Below are 12,977 nucleotides of genomic sequence, written 5' to 3'. Positions count from 1 at the left end.
TAAAAGTAGTGCACTATGCAGGGAATAGGGTACTATTTGAGACACAGGCCAACTAATTTCTCATATGGGCCTTGACGTAGTACACCGACCACTCCCTCTTAGAGCAATTGAAAAACCCAGAACGTCAAGGTCCCCATACTGTCAATCTCCCCATTTAACAAGCCTTGAGAATTCCTAACAAGGATCAGAGGTGTGGGGAAACAGAGAACAGGCGTAGTAGTGGGACCTAACCCAGCCCCTCTTCAACCCTTCTCAGCCCCTCAACCCCAAAGGCTGAAGTGGAACCTAACAATACTAGAAGTTGGGTTAGTCCCATTTCAAATGAGAAAATATGCCTGTTTTTTTGACAGTATCACAGTAGAGGAATGTAATATAGAAACCCAGCCACCTAAGCCCTATAGCCCCTCAAGCCCCCTGTGAAAATGTTGTTTTTTGGTATCACATTGAGCCAGATATGCATTGCATAAACACAGGAAATGACAGAGATTAAAACATCTGCAACTTTCAATACTGATCTTTGGGTTTTTAACCCTATAATTGCTCCTGCTAAAATAAACTACAGTTGGTTGTTTACTCCAAGGGTGCTTACACATCACAGCATGTAGGCAGTATGAACAGGGATTGTGTTTCATCTTGATTCAGTGGGAGGTATATTATCATACAGTATCTCATTATATATATGCCTAGTGATTGTGTTCATAAATCCCCATCCTCATAGGACTTGGTTTAACTCAACCATTTGCATCTCCAGATTGAAAGCAACATGCAGGGAACTTACTGTAAGTTACCACATGTTTTCAATATTTGCATCAATTACTGTCTTTGCATTGGAAGCATTGTACACTATTATGGTAATATTCTATTCAGATGATTGACTTCTCCAAGCATAAATTATTTAAATATGATTTCTCTTGTTTATTTTTTTGTCTTCTCACTGTGCGTCACTTATAGTGAAGCATCACGTGGGAGTACAAAGCTTTGCCTAGTCTACCATCCCCAGTAATGCATTATTCCCGAGTTGAAGGGACCGTCTCTATCCTTGAAGATGCTGCAGAAGAGCTTTATCTACAAGCTACCATTCCATGGAGGAATAGAAAGTGGACATGATAATACATCTTGGTTCTACTCCAAAAGGATTATGAAGTGGACAGTGTTTTCCCCCCAGATGTGAACACTTTTGCTATCATGTTCTTCATAAGAAATGTTCTGCCAAAGCCAACTCTAAAGTTAGTAGGCTAAACTGAAAACATATTTGATTATATTCTGGACATGAAACTGAAGTTTATGAGCCGACTGTATGTGAATCACCGGGCATCAGTGACAACAAGTTGAGACGGTTAAAAGAAAAACAATAGTCATTCTCCGCGCGTCAGGCAGCTTGGAGCAGTTTATACAGCCGTGTGGCCAACAGTCCGGGTGCGCGTTTAGGAAATGGAGCGAAATAATGAAAGCTTGTTTCTTTGGAAATGTATTATTTTTCGTGTCGGCATCCGATTATAAATGTAATGGGAATACAAACAGACATAACAAGTCAAACATGAGTGTTGAGAAACATGGCTTATGTTATATTTTCCTATGCGTAATGGACAAATAACATTAGCTATAGAGAAGCACCCTCGTTTACAGGTAAGTAACATTATTTTTTAGGAATAATGAATTGGCATAGATGGCCTCTTCTCCAATAAAGTAAAGATGATTTGCTTGGTTCTATTTCAACCTTCATTTAAACCAACAGATGCTTTTCTCAATCGAATCCATAGACTGGATAGTATCATGGAGCAATTGCGCTCGTATCAAAGATCATTTATATCTTCTCATCACTTTGACTTCTCAACTTTAATCTTCTATCATACAACTGGCGAATTCAAAATTCCTTGTCATCGTTTTACCACAGCCTATTATTCATAGCTGTTTTAAACCATTTACTATTTATGCCATATTCGAGCTATAGGCGTTTTTTTATGAAAATGGGAAGATATCTGCAAATATTACATTGGTCTGGTGTTTTGAGATTTTACATATATCGCAGCATAGCCTGCACGCGCACATGTAGTTATGATTGATTATATTATTGTGTATTGAATTACTGTGCAAATTATTCCTTTTCCTGGAACCAGCGGTTCATCATCGTGGAGTTTTCTTGGCAACATACCTCTATACAACAGGATTTGTAATACATAACATGTTTCTTACAACAATAAGTGTAATGGGAGTTTACATAGGAAAGTAGGCTGCAGTTTAACGGTTGTTACATACTTAGGATATATCTGCTCTCTCTCGCTCTCGCGCTCGCTCTCTCTCCTCACTCTTAGAACAACCAAGTGTCACAAAATTCCATGGTATCCACTATTCACACATTATGCACTGTGTCTGGAACAACCCCACCCCCGACCACACCAATAATGCCCTGACCATGGTCCTCCTCCTTGTCTCATCTGCCATGGCTGCAGTCAAAAAATCCTTTGCCAAAATAGCAAGGGCATTTTTGATAATATGTTCATTTTTGTTATCTCAGGTTTGACACATTATTTCAATCTGGGAAGAAAACATTTTGTTCTCAGCATTGAACATAAATGTATATTCACTGACAGCACCAGTCTGTTTTTCATCTATTCAGTCTTATCTTTCACTGGTCCCTATGTCTTTTCATGTCCACTGATGTTAATCATTATGATAGCCTCACAGGGCATCATATTCTTATTTCATTTCCTGTTTGTGTTTTTCGAAAACAGAGCAAAGCCATGGCATTCAAGAAATGTTCTATGTTCTAAACACATTGTTAAAAATAAGAAAAGAAAGTTGATAGGAACTGCACTCTCTTCTTTATTGCTACCATCCACCCCCTGCTCATCCTGGTATTTAATAGAGAACTTTAGATAAGCCAACATCGAAAGGCTACACCGCCGACACCTGCTCACAGACCTAATTCTGGGGGTGGGTACTGGGTATGGGGCTGCAGTCAGAGAAGCAGGTCATACAACTGTCATGCATTCGCCCAGGAGTCTCCTCTCCATCTGCAAGGGAATAATACCTTTTTCTAGATCCGAATATTATGACATCTAGTATTTTCACCATGCAATCATGTGCCTTGACCTTAAGCTAATAAGGCAGTGCCTTGAGGTATGTACTTGGATATACAGTGCTGCTTGAAAGTATGTGAACCCTACAGGACTGGTCATTATTTTTGCTATAAAATATTAAAATAAACATAAAATAATTCCCAATTTGTAATAAAGACATTCCAAGTAAATGACAGAAACAAAAATATATATTTTCATTGTTTATGTCAAACGTTTTTTATAATCAATCCTCAGGTTGTTTTTAACATACATAATCGATAATATTTCAACCGGACGGTAAACTATTCAATACTACAGATAAAGAAAATGTCGAGCTACATCTCTCGGCGCAGGAACTAATCAAAGGACACCTGACGCGTTTTGATAAATCTCACTCATTTTTCAAAATAAAAGCTTGAAACTATGTCTAAAGCCTGTTCACAACCTGTGGAAGCCATTGGAAAGGGAATCTGGTTGATACCCCTTTAAATGGAGGATAGGCAGGCAAAGGAACAGGGATTTTTCCAAATAAAAGGCACTTCCGGGTTGGATTTTCTCAGGTTTTCGCCTGCAAAATCAGTTCTGTTATACTCACAGACAATATATTGACAGTTTTGGAAACTTTAGAGTGTTTTCTATCCTACTCTGTCAATTATATGCATATTCTGGCATCCGGACCTGAGAAATAGGCAGCTTACAATGGGAACGTTCTTTTTAAACCAAAAGTGGTTTATTTAACAGAAACTCAGATTTGATGTGTGCAAAAATGTGAACCACTTCAGTCAATAGCTTGTGGCACTTCCATTAGCAGGAATAACTTGGAGTAAACATCTCCTATAGCCAGTAATCAGTCTCTGACATCTGTTTTGAGGGATTTTTGCCCACTCCTCCTTATAGAACTCAGCCAATTGAGTGAGGTTTGAGGGGTGTCTGGCATGAACTGCCTGCTTCAGGTCCTGCGACACCATATCAATATCATATCAATTGGATTTAGGTCAGGACTTTAACTTGGCCAACCCAAAACATAAATCTTCTTTCTCCTGAGTCATTCTTTGGTAGATTTGCTTGAATGCTTTGGATCGTTGTCTTGCTGGAAGACCCATTTCCGGCCCAGCTTTAGCTCCTTGACTGATGGCCTGACGTTCTGTTCAAGAATCTCCTGGTAAACCTCAGAATTCATGGTTCCCTTAATGATGTGGAGTCATCCAGGTCCAGAGGAGGAAAAGCAGCCCCAGATCTTGACATTCCCACCACCATGCTTGACTGTTGGGATAAGGTTATTTTGGTGGTAGGCAGTGTTGTGTTTTTGCCAAACATAGCGGTGTTGATTGACTAAAAAGGTCAATTTTGGACTCATCGGTCCAGAGAATGGACTTCCAGAAACCTTCAAATTTGTCCAGGTGGTCTTTGGCAAAGTTAAGATGGGCAGTTTGGTTATTTTTGACAGCAGAGGCACCTCCCTAGCAAGCCTCAGATGAATGGCATTTCTATTCAGTGTTCTTATTGTTGTTGAAGCATGCACAGTTACCTGAAATGCAGCAAGGGAGGTCTGCAAATCTTATGTTTGGGTTGGCTTTTACGGGATTTATTATTGTTCTTGTGGCTCTTGGGGATATTTTGGAAGAGCGTCCACTTATAGGCCGAGTTGCTGTCATGTTAAATGCTCCCCATTTGTAAATTATTTGCCACACAGTGGACTGATGGAGCTCAATCTTTTTGAGATTATTTTATAGCCTTTCCCAGACTGATGTGCTCTCACTACCCTTGTCCTGATATCCTCTGAGATCTCCTTTCCTCTCCGCATGGTGTGCTCTGCATTCACCTGGATGGGTAACACCAAACTGACCAGGTTTCTTATCTCCATTTATCAGAGTCCCACCCAAACTCTTTCCTAATGATTTCTCCTTTGATTGGTTCATTTGGTACACAATTATTTACCCACCTGATTCCACTTACCTACTTGATTTAACCAATGCAATTTGGGGTCCACTTGTTTTTGCACCTGCACTAATACCTTTTTTTATTTTGTTTTTGTACTACACGCATGATTTTGTCTACACACCAACATATGGTATTGGTAAATATAAACCTGTTATGTCAGATCAAAAAGACTTGTTCTGAATAAATGAAGATTTCATGGTTAAAACAAAAAAATCTGTAATTGAACAAGGGGTTCACATACTTTCAAGCAGCACTATATCTACAATGCCTATAGAAAGGTGATAAACCTGAACCTGATAAATCTCCTTGAACTTTTTTTTCACATTTTGCTGCCTTAAAATTTAATCTAAAAAGGAATTGAACTCAATTTTTCCCCCATACAGATCTACACAACCTACTCCACATTTCAAAGTGAAAGAAAGTTATAGAACATTTTCCAAACACAAAATAACAGAAAGAATATCATAGATGGATAAGTCTCCACCCCCCTTAATTAACACTTGGTGGAAGCATTTTTTGCAGCCATTTAAGCTGTGAATCATTTTCATTAAGATACTTCCAACTTTGAACAACGCTTAGGCAATTTTATATCCATAGTTTTAGTCAAAATTGCTTAGGTTCAGTGAAAGTTGTTGGGGATCATTGATGGATAGCGATATTTCAACCTTGTCTCTTTTTTTAAAGCAGAATTTGTTTTTAAATCAGGACTGAGACTAGCCTTTCTGATGTGTCTAGATGGGTGTACCTAATAAACTTTCCGGTGAAGTATGTTGCCCTAAGAGTCGTGCAAAGTTAGTCAAGTTTTTATGAAAATGCTGTAATGGCTGCCAAAGGTACTTCAACCAAGTATTAACTCAGGCAGATGGAGACTTTATGATTATGATATTTCATCAATATGATATTTCAGTTATTTATTCACTTTGAAAATGTGTAGATCTGTAGGAAAAACATCTAATTTAATTGCTTTTTAGATAAAAGATTTAAGGCAGCAAAATATATTTTTTTAATATTTTAGACTTTTTGTAGACTTTCTATAGGCACTGTAATGCTATCCCTTTAGAGGAGAGGTCGACCGATTATGATTTTTCAACGCCGATACCGATACCGATTATTGGAGGGCCAAAAAAGCCGATACCGATTAATCGGCCGATTTTTAAAATGTATTTGTAATAATGACAATTACAACAATACTGAATGAACACTTTGTTTTAACTTAATATAATACATCAATAAAATCAATTTAGCCTCAAATAAATAATGAAACATGTTCAATTTGGTTTAAATAATGCAAAAACAAAGTGTTGAAGAAAGTAAAAGTGCAATATGTGCCATGTAAAAAAGCTAACGTTTAAGTTCCTTGCTCAGAACATGAGAACATATGAAAGCTGGTGGTTCCTTTTAACATGAGTCTTCAATATTCCCAGGTAAGAAGTTTTAGGTTGTAGTTATTATAGGAATTATAGGACTATTTCTCTCTATACCATTTGTATTTCATATACCTTTGACTATTGGATGTTCTTATAGGCACATTAGTATTGCCAGTGTAACAGTATAGCTTCCGTCCCTCTCCTCGCCCCTACCTGGGCTCGAACCAGGAACACATCGACAACAGCCACCCTCGAAGCAGCGTTACCCATGCAGAGCAAGGGGAACAACTACTCCAAGTCTCAGAGCGAGTGATGTTTGAAACGCTATTAGCGCGCTAGCCATTTCACATCGGTTACACCAGCCTAATCTCGAGAGTTGATAGGCTTGAAGTCATAAACAGCTCAATGCTTGAAGCATTGCAAAGAGCTGCTGGCAAAACGCACGAAAGTGCTGTTTGAATGAATGCTTACGAGCCTGCTGGTGCCTACCATCGCTCAATCAGACTGCTCTATCATATCATAGACTTAATTATAACATAATAACACACAAAATACCAGCATTTGGTCATTAAAATGGTCGAATCTGGAAACTATCATTTCGAAAACAAAACGTTTATTCTTTCAGTGAAAAACGGAACCGTTCCGCAAATGCGCTTGTTAAATCATCACCCGTTTGTCGAAGTAGGCTGTGATTCAATGAGAAATTAACAGGCACCACATCGATTATATGCAACGCAGGACACGCTAGATAAACTAGTAATATCATCAACCATGTGTAGTTAACTAGTGATTATGTTAAGATTGATTGTTTTTTATAAGATAAGTTTAATGCTAGCTAGCAACTTACCTTGGCTTCTTGCTTCCCTCGTGTAACAGGTATTCAGCCTGCCACGTAGGCTCCTCGTGGAGTGCAATGTAAGGCAGGTGGTTAGAGCGTTGGACTAGTAACCGGAAGGTTGCAAAAACGAATCCCCGAGCTGACAAGGTAAAAATCTGTCGTTCTGCCCTTGAACAAGGCAGTTAACCCACCGTTCCTAGGCCATCATTGAAAATAAGAATGTGTTCTTAACTGACTTGCCTAGTTAAATAAAGGTGTAAAAAATATATTTTAAATCAGCAAATAGGTGTCCAAAAATACAGATTACCGATTGTTATGAGAACTTGAAATCGGCCCTAATTAATCGGCCATTCCGATTAATCGGTTGACCTCTACTTTAGAGTGTTACATCTGCCCCTGCCACACCCTCTACTTCTCATCCTGTGTCTCCCTAACCTGCCGCCACTCCCCCAGTGCTCTCTCCCCCTCTCTCTGTGTGTGGGTGTACCTGATTGTGTGAGTGGAGACAGGTGTGCTGGAGTCAGAGCAGATCCCCACCAGCTGCAACCTGTTCCACAATCAAGTCCTCTACAAATACTCAGCCCTGCCACTTCCACACTTCCAGATTGTAGCCTCTGCTCAGTCAGTCTGCAATTCAAGCCATTTGTTCCTGCATAGACCTTGTTACCCTCTGGTGCCTGTTTTCCCTAGCCTGATGCTGCTTTTCTCTCCGCTCTAGTTCTGTCCGCTCTGACTATGGTCGCCAGTCCTTTGTCTCATCAGTCTTGCTTCCCTGCCCTTGACCCCCGCTCTACTGCTTCCTTGGATTCCGCTCTGGACCTGCTTACCCTGCCCCTACTCCCCTCAGTTCCTGGTTCCCTGCGACCTGCCCGAGCTCCCCCTGGCCTGCACCCCATCTCACCCCTGCTTTTCATTAAATACCTTGGTTACCTTATCCCTGTCTCCTCGTCTGAGTCTGCACTTGGGTTTACCTGCTCCACCCTGCGTAATATAGAGCTATAGTTTTCTTCTGAGACATACTCTCTCTGTGTTGTGTGAGTATGGTGTGTAAACATGACAACTTGTCCACACTGCAGTACATTCTGTTAGTGCTGACAGAGATTATGTTAATGATTCACTCAGCACACCTGTTGTTAAAGCACCATGTTACTACACCTCTCCTGCCTTCAGCCTGATTGTTGGAACTTTTAAGGTGTTTTATTGGATATTGAATGATATTGGATACCATATTGTTATTTTTGCTCTTTTGCACCCCATTATCTCTACTTGCACATCTATCACTCCAGTGTTAATGCAAAAATAATTATTTTGTCACTATGGCCTATTTATTGCCTTACCTACCTAATCTTACTACATTTGCACACACTGTATATAGATTTTTCTATTGTGTTATTGACTGTACGTTTGCTTATCCCATGTGTAACTCTGTCGCACTGCTTTGCTTTGTCTTGGCCAGGTTGCAGTTGAGAACAAGTTCTTATTTACAACTGGCCTACCTGGTTAACTAAAGGTGAAATAAAAAAAATAAAAAATGAGACTACCCTTCTGAAAAATAACATATTTCTCTTAAGGTATGGTGCTCCATTGGCAAATGTTGAAATATAAAAGTGTATGGCAGTCAGACCACCCATGAATGTACTGTTGATTACTGACCAGTGCTGCTTGTGCGTGCTGAGGATGGATTTTACTGTAATAGTTAAAGACCACTTCTGAGTCATCTCCATTAAGACTGTCATTATCAATTCTACAGTCTTAAATTGAACATCTCTGCATAAGGACTGAGTAACAGCATCTTAGTTTTAAAACCCCTTTTATTATGAAATTAGATCCTCCTGAGAACAAATAAATGTCTTCTCACTCAACTGCGTTTATTTTCAGCAAACTTAACATTTGTAAATATTTGGATGAACATAAGATTCAACTGAGACATAATCTGAACAAGTTCCACAGACATGTGACTAACATAAATGGAATAATGTGTCCCTGAACAAAGGGGGGGGTCTAAATCAAAATCAGTATCTGGTGTGGCCACTAGCTGCATTAGGTACTGCAGTGCATCGCCTCCTCATGGACTGCACCAGATTTGCCAGTTCTTGCTCTGAGATGTTACCCCACTCTTCCACCAAGGCACCTGCAAGTCCTTGGACGTTTCTGGGGGGAATGGCCCTAGCCCTCAACCTCCGATCCAACAGGTCCCAGACGTGCTCAATGGGATTGAGATCTGGGCTATTCGCTGGCCATGGCAGAACACTGATATTCCTGTCTTGCAGGAAATCATGCACAGAACAAGCAGTATGGCTGGTGGCATTGTCATGTTGGAGGGTCATGTCAGGATGAGCCTGCAGGAAGGGTACCACATGAGGTAGGAGGGTGTCTTCCCTGTAACGCACTTCGTTGAGATTGCCTGCAATGACAACAAGCTCAGTCCGATGATGCTGTGATACACGGCCCCAGATCATGAAGGACCCTCCACCTCCAAATAGATCCCGCTCCAGAGTACAGGCCTCGTAACGCTCATTCCTTCGATAAATGCGAATCCGACCATCACCCCTGGTGAGACAAAACCACAACACGGCAGTGAAGAGGACTTTTTGCCAATCCTGTCTGGTCCAGCGACGGTGGGTTTGTGCCCATAGGTAACGTTGTTGCCGGTGATGTCTGGTGAGAACCTGCCTTACAACAGGCCTACAAGCCCTCAGTCCAGCCTCTCTCAGCCTAGTGCGGACAGTCAGAGCACTGATGGAGGGATTGTGCGTTCCTGGTGTAACTCGGGTAGTTGTTGTTGCCATCCTGTACCTGTCCTGCAGGTGTGATGTTCGGATGTACCGATCCTGTGCAGGTGTTACACATTGTCTGCAACTGAGAGGACGATCAGCTGTCCGTCCTGTCTCCCTGTAGCGCTGTCTTAGGTGTCTCACAGTACGGACATTGCAATTTATTGCCCTGGCCACATCTGTAATACTCATGCCTCCTTGCAGCATGCCTAAGGCATATTCACGCAGATGAGCAGGGACCCTGGTCATCTTTCTTTTGATGTTTTTCAGAGTCAGTAGAACGGCCTCTTTAGTGTCCTAAGTTTTCATAATTGTGACCTTAATTGCCTACCGTCTGTAAGCTGTTAGTGTCTTAATGACCGTTCCACAGGTGCATGTTCATTAATTGTTTATGGTTCATTGAACAAGCATGGTAAATGGTGTTTAAACCCTTTACAATGAAGATCTGTGAAGTTATTTGGATCTTTTCAAATTATCTTTGAAAGACCGGGTCCTGAAAAAGGGACGGTTCTTTTTTTGCTGAGTTTAGATGGCGTAAATGTTTGTGTGAGGGAGTGAGTGAGAGCAGTGTGACAGAGACCCACACAGCTGGAACAGAAAAGGCAGTGCTGTATTACAGTTAACTCTGGAGTCTTCTGTTCACAAACATAATGCATTTAGCCATTTCTATCATCATTAGGCTTCCAAAAATATCCACCTTAGTTTTTAGAGAGGAAATACAAAGAGAAGAAACACCAGATTGCCAAATGAATTGTTTCCTATGAGCTGTGACTAGAACAAATATTAGAACATAATTGTCATCAGTCGTAATTACCAAAGCAAGCATGAGAGCAGTTAACTGCAGATGCTGTTCCCAGCTTGATGGAGCCACCCCAAGGTCAATGGTGCTCTGCTTCCCACTGTGGGATTACCAGGAAGACAGTGCCAGCAACCCAGCAATCAGAGAACAGACATCCGTAAACATACCAGATGCCTCTCACTCCCCCTCTCTGTTTGTTTGTCTTTACAGGGCCATAGACAGCTGTAGTGATGATTTCAGCTGGGGGAGTGATCACAGGCCATCTTGCTGCGCTGAAGAGGCAGGACTCTGCCCGCTCCCAGCACCACCTGCCCATCCAGTCCCCAGCCCCAGGAGAGATCCAGGAGAAGAGGAAGGCCAAGCGTAAAACCCGGGCCGATGTGGTGGTGGTCAGGGGGAAAATCCGCCTCTACTCTGCCTCTGGGTTCTTCCTCATCCTGGGTGTGTTGATCCTGATGGTGGGCGTTGCTATGGCCGTGCTGGGCTACTGGCCACACACAGAGCCCCTTGTAGCGGCCAACACCAAGCTATCCACCAACGACACCAGGGTGACCCGAGAGCAGGGCGGTAAGCTGATCCAGTTTTTTGAGCAGCACCTGCACTCTGAGAAGATGAAGATGCTGGGGCCGTTCACCATGGGTATTGGTATCTTCATCTTCATCTGTGCCAACGCAATCCTGCACGAAAACAGGGACCGGGAGACCAAGGTGATCCACATGAGAGACATGTACTCCACCGTCATCGACATCCACAGCCTGCGGATCAAAGAGCACAAGTACGTGAATGGGGCCTACTCAGGCCCCTATGGGGAGCATGAGGTCAGAACCTATGAGAACCAGTGTGCCTCCAAGCTAGCTGCTAACACCCTGCTAGGGTTCCCCGGTGTGGGGAACGACGTGAGGGTGTCACGCAGGACCGGCTCTATGGAGGACGAGGAGGGTCTTCTCAACGAGGCCAAGGGGGGGCATGGCCTTGTGCCTTCATTCTGCAGAGAGCGCTCTGGCTCCATCTTTGGCTTGCAGCATGAAGGCAGTCGCCATGAGAAGAGCAACTTCCCCAAGAGATGCCAGACCAGGTCCATCGTCTCATCCTCCATCAGCGCTTTTACCCTGCCTGTCATTAAGCTCAACAACTGTGTGATCGACGAGCCTGACATGGACAACATTACAGAGGACCTGGAGCACATGAGGGTTAGGTCCAGACCCCCCTCTATGCAGTCCCTTTCCCTGGCTGTGCCTGTCCCGGCAGACATCGCCCAAGCCTACAAACCTCCTGGTGTCATGCTCCTCAGGAGCAATTCGGCCACAGAGTCCCACACCGTGTCCTCTCGTAGCTCTCTGTCCCCAGGTTCTGCCAGTGGGAGCTACCTGTCCCCCAGGGCGGCCCGGAAGGACTTTGGCTCCAACAACTCCCTCCACATGCTGTCTTCTCACTCCAAGTCTCTGGACCTGGATCGAAGGCCCACCACCCTGACAGTGAAGCCAGAGCAGAGGAAACATCCCAGCTGGCCCCGACTGGACCGCAGCAACAGTAAAGGCTACATGAAGCTGGAGAACAAGGAGGATCCTATGGACAGACTGCAGCTGCCCCAGGTAGCAGTCAAAAGGGATTACACCAAGAAAGAGAAACTGCTCATGATCTCCAGGTCTCACAATAACCTCAGCTTTGAACATGATGAGCAGTTCATGAGCAACACTATGAAACGAGGGAGCTCGGAGACCAGGTTTTAAACTCTTACAAAGCCTGGTCCCAGATGTTTGTACTGTCTTGCAAAAATGACCATAAAGATGTAGGATCTTAATTTGAGCCAGTTAGCTACGGCAGGAAATATTCTTGCAGTACCAGGAAATGTGCATTATAATTAATGGACATTTTTTGTAGGGGTTGATACATTTTTCAGTAGGGCAAATCAAGTCTGACATTTTAAAGTGGACATTGCTAACTTTAGAAGCCTTTTTAAACATTGAATATACTACAGGTTTGCATTTCCTGCTAGGCAGAAAAATTCTCAGCAACAGAGTGATCAAATTAAGATTCGACATCTGTAGGTGTTGGCAAGACAGCACAAAACGATCTGAGACCAGACTATAAATGGTCCGCTACTTGGACCTAATTCTAACAATGGTGTTTCTTTGTGTGACACGATCATTCTGCAATACGAATCACAATTCAAGCTGTTCACTGTCAGTGTTGAATAGT

At 42.5% G+C, this 12,977-nt stretch overlaps 1 protein-coding gene across 1 annotated transcript; it reads left to right on the top strand.

The window, feature by feature from the left end:
- Positions 1-1,030: 1,030 nt before the first annotated feature.
- LOC120024382 (transmembrane protein 200A-like) lies at positions 1,031-12,725 on the top strand. Its single transcript, XM_038968617.1, has 2 exons — positions 1,031-1,626; positions 10,989-12,725. Exon 2 carries the CDS (start codon positions 11,009-11,011, stop codon positions 12,506-12,508), a length of 1,500 nt encoding a protein of 499 aa, XP_038824545.1. The 5' UTR covers positions 1,031-1,626; positions 10,989-11,008; the 3' UTR covers positions 12,509-12,725.
- Positions 12,726-12,977: the final 252 nt, after the last annotated feature.

Source organism: Salvelinus namaycush, chromosome 29 (assembly GCF_016432855.1).
Source record: "Salvelinus namaycush isolate Seneca chromosome 29, SaNama_1.0, whole genome shotgun sequence".
In the NCBI taxonomy this organism is placed as follows: Eukaryota; Metazoa; Chordata; class Actinopteri; order Salmoniformes; family Salmonidae; genus Salvelinus; species Salvelinus namaycush.
This window is presented reverse-complemented; position numbering and strand designations above follow the sequence as displayed.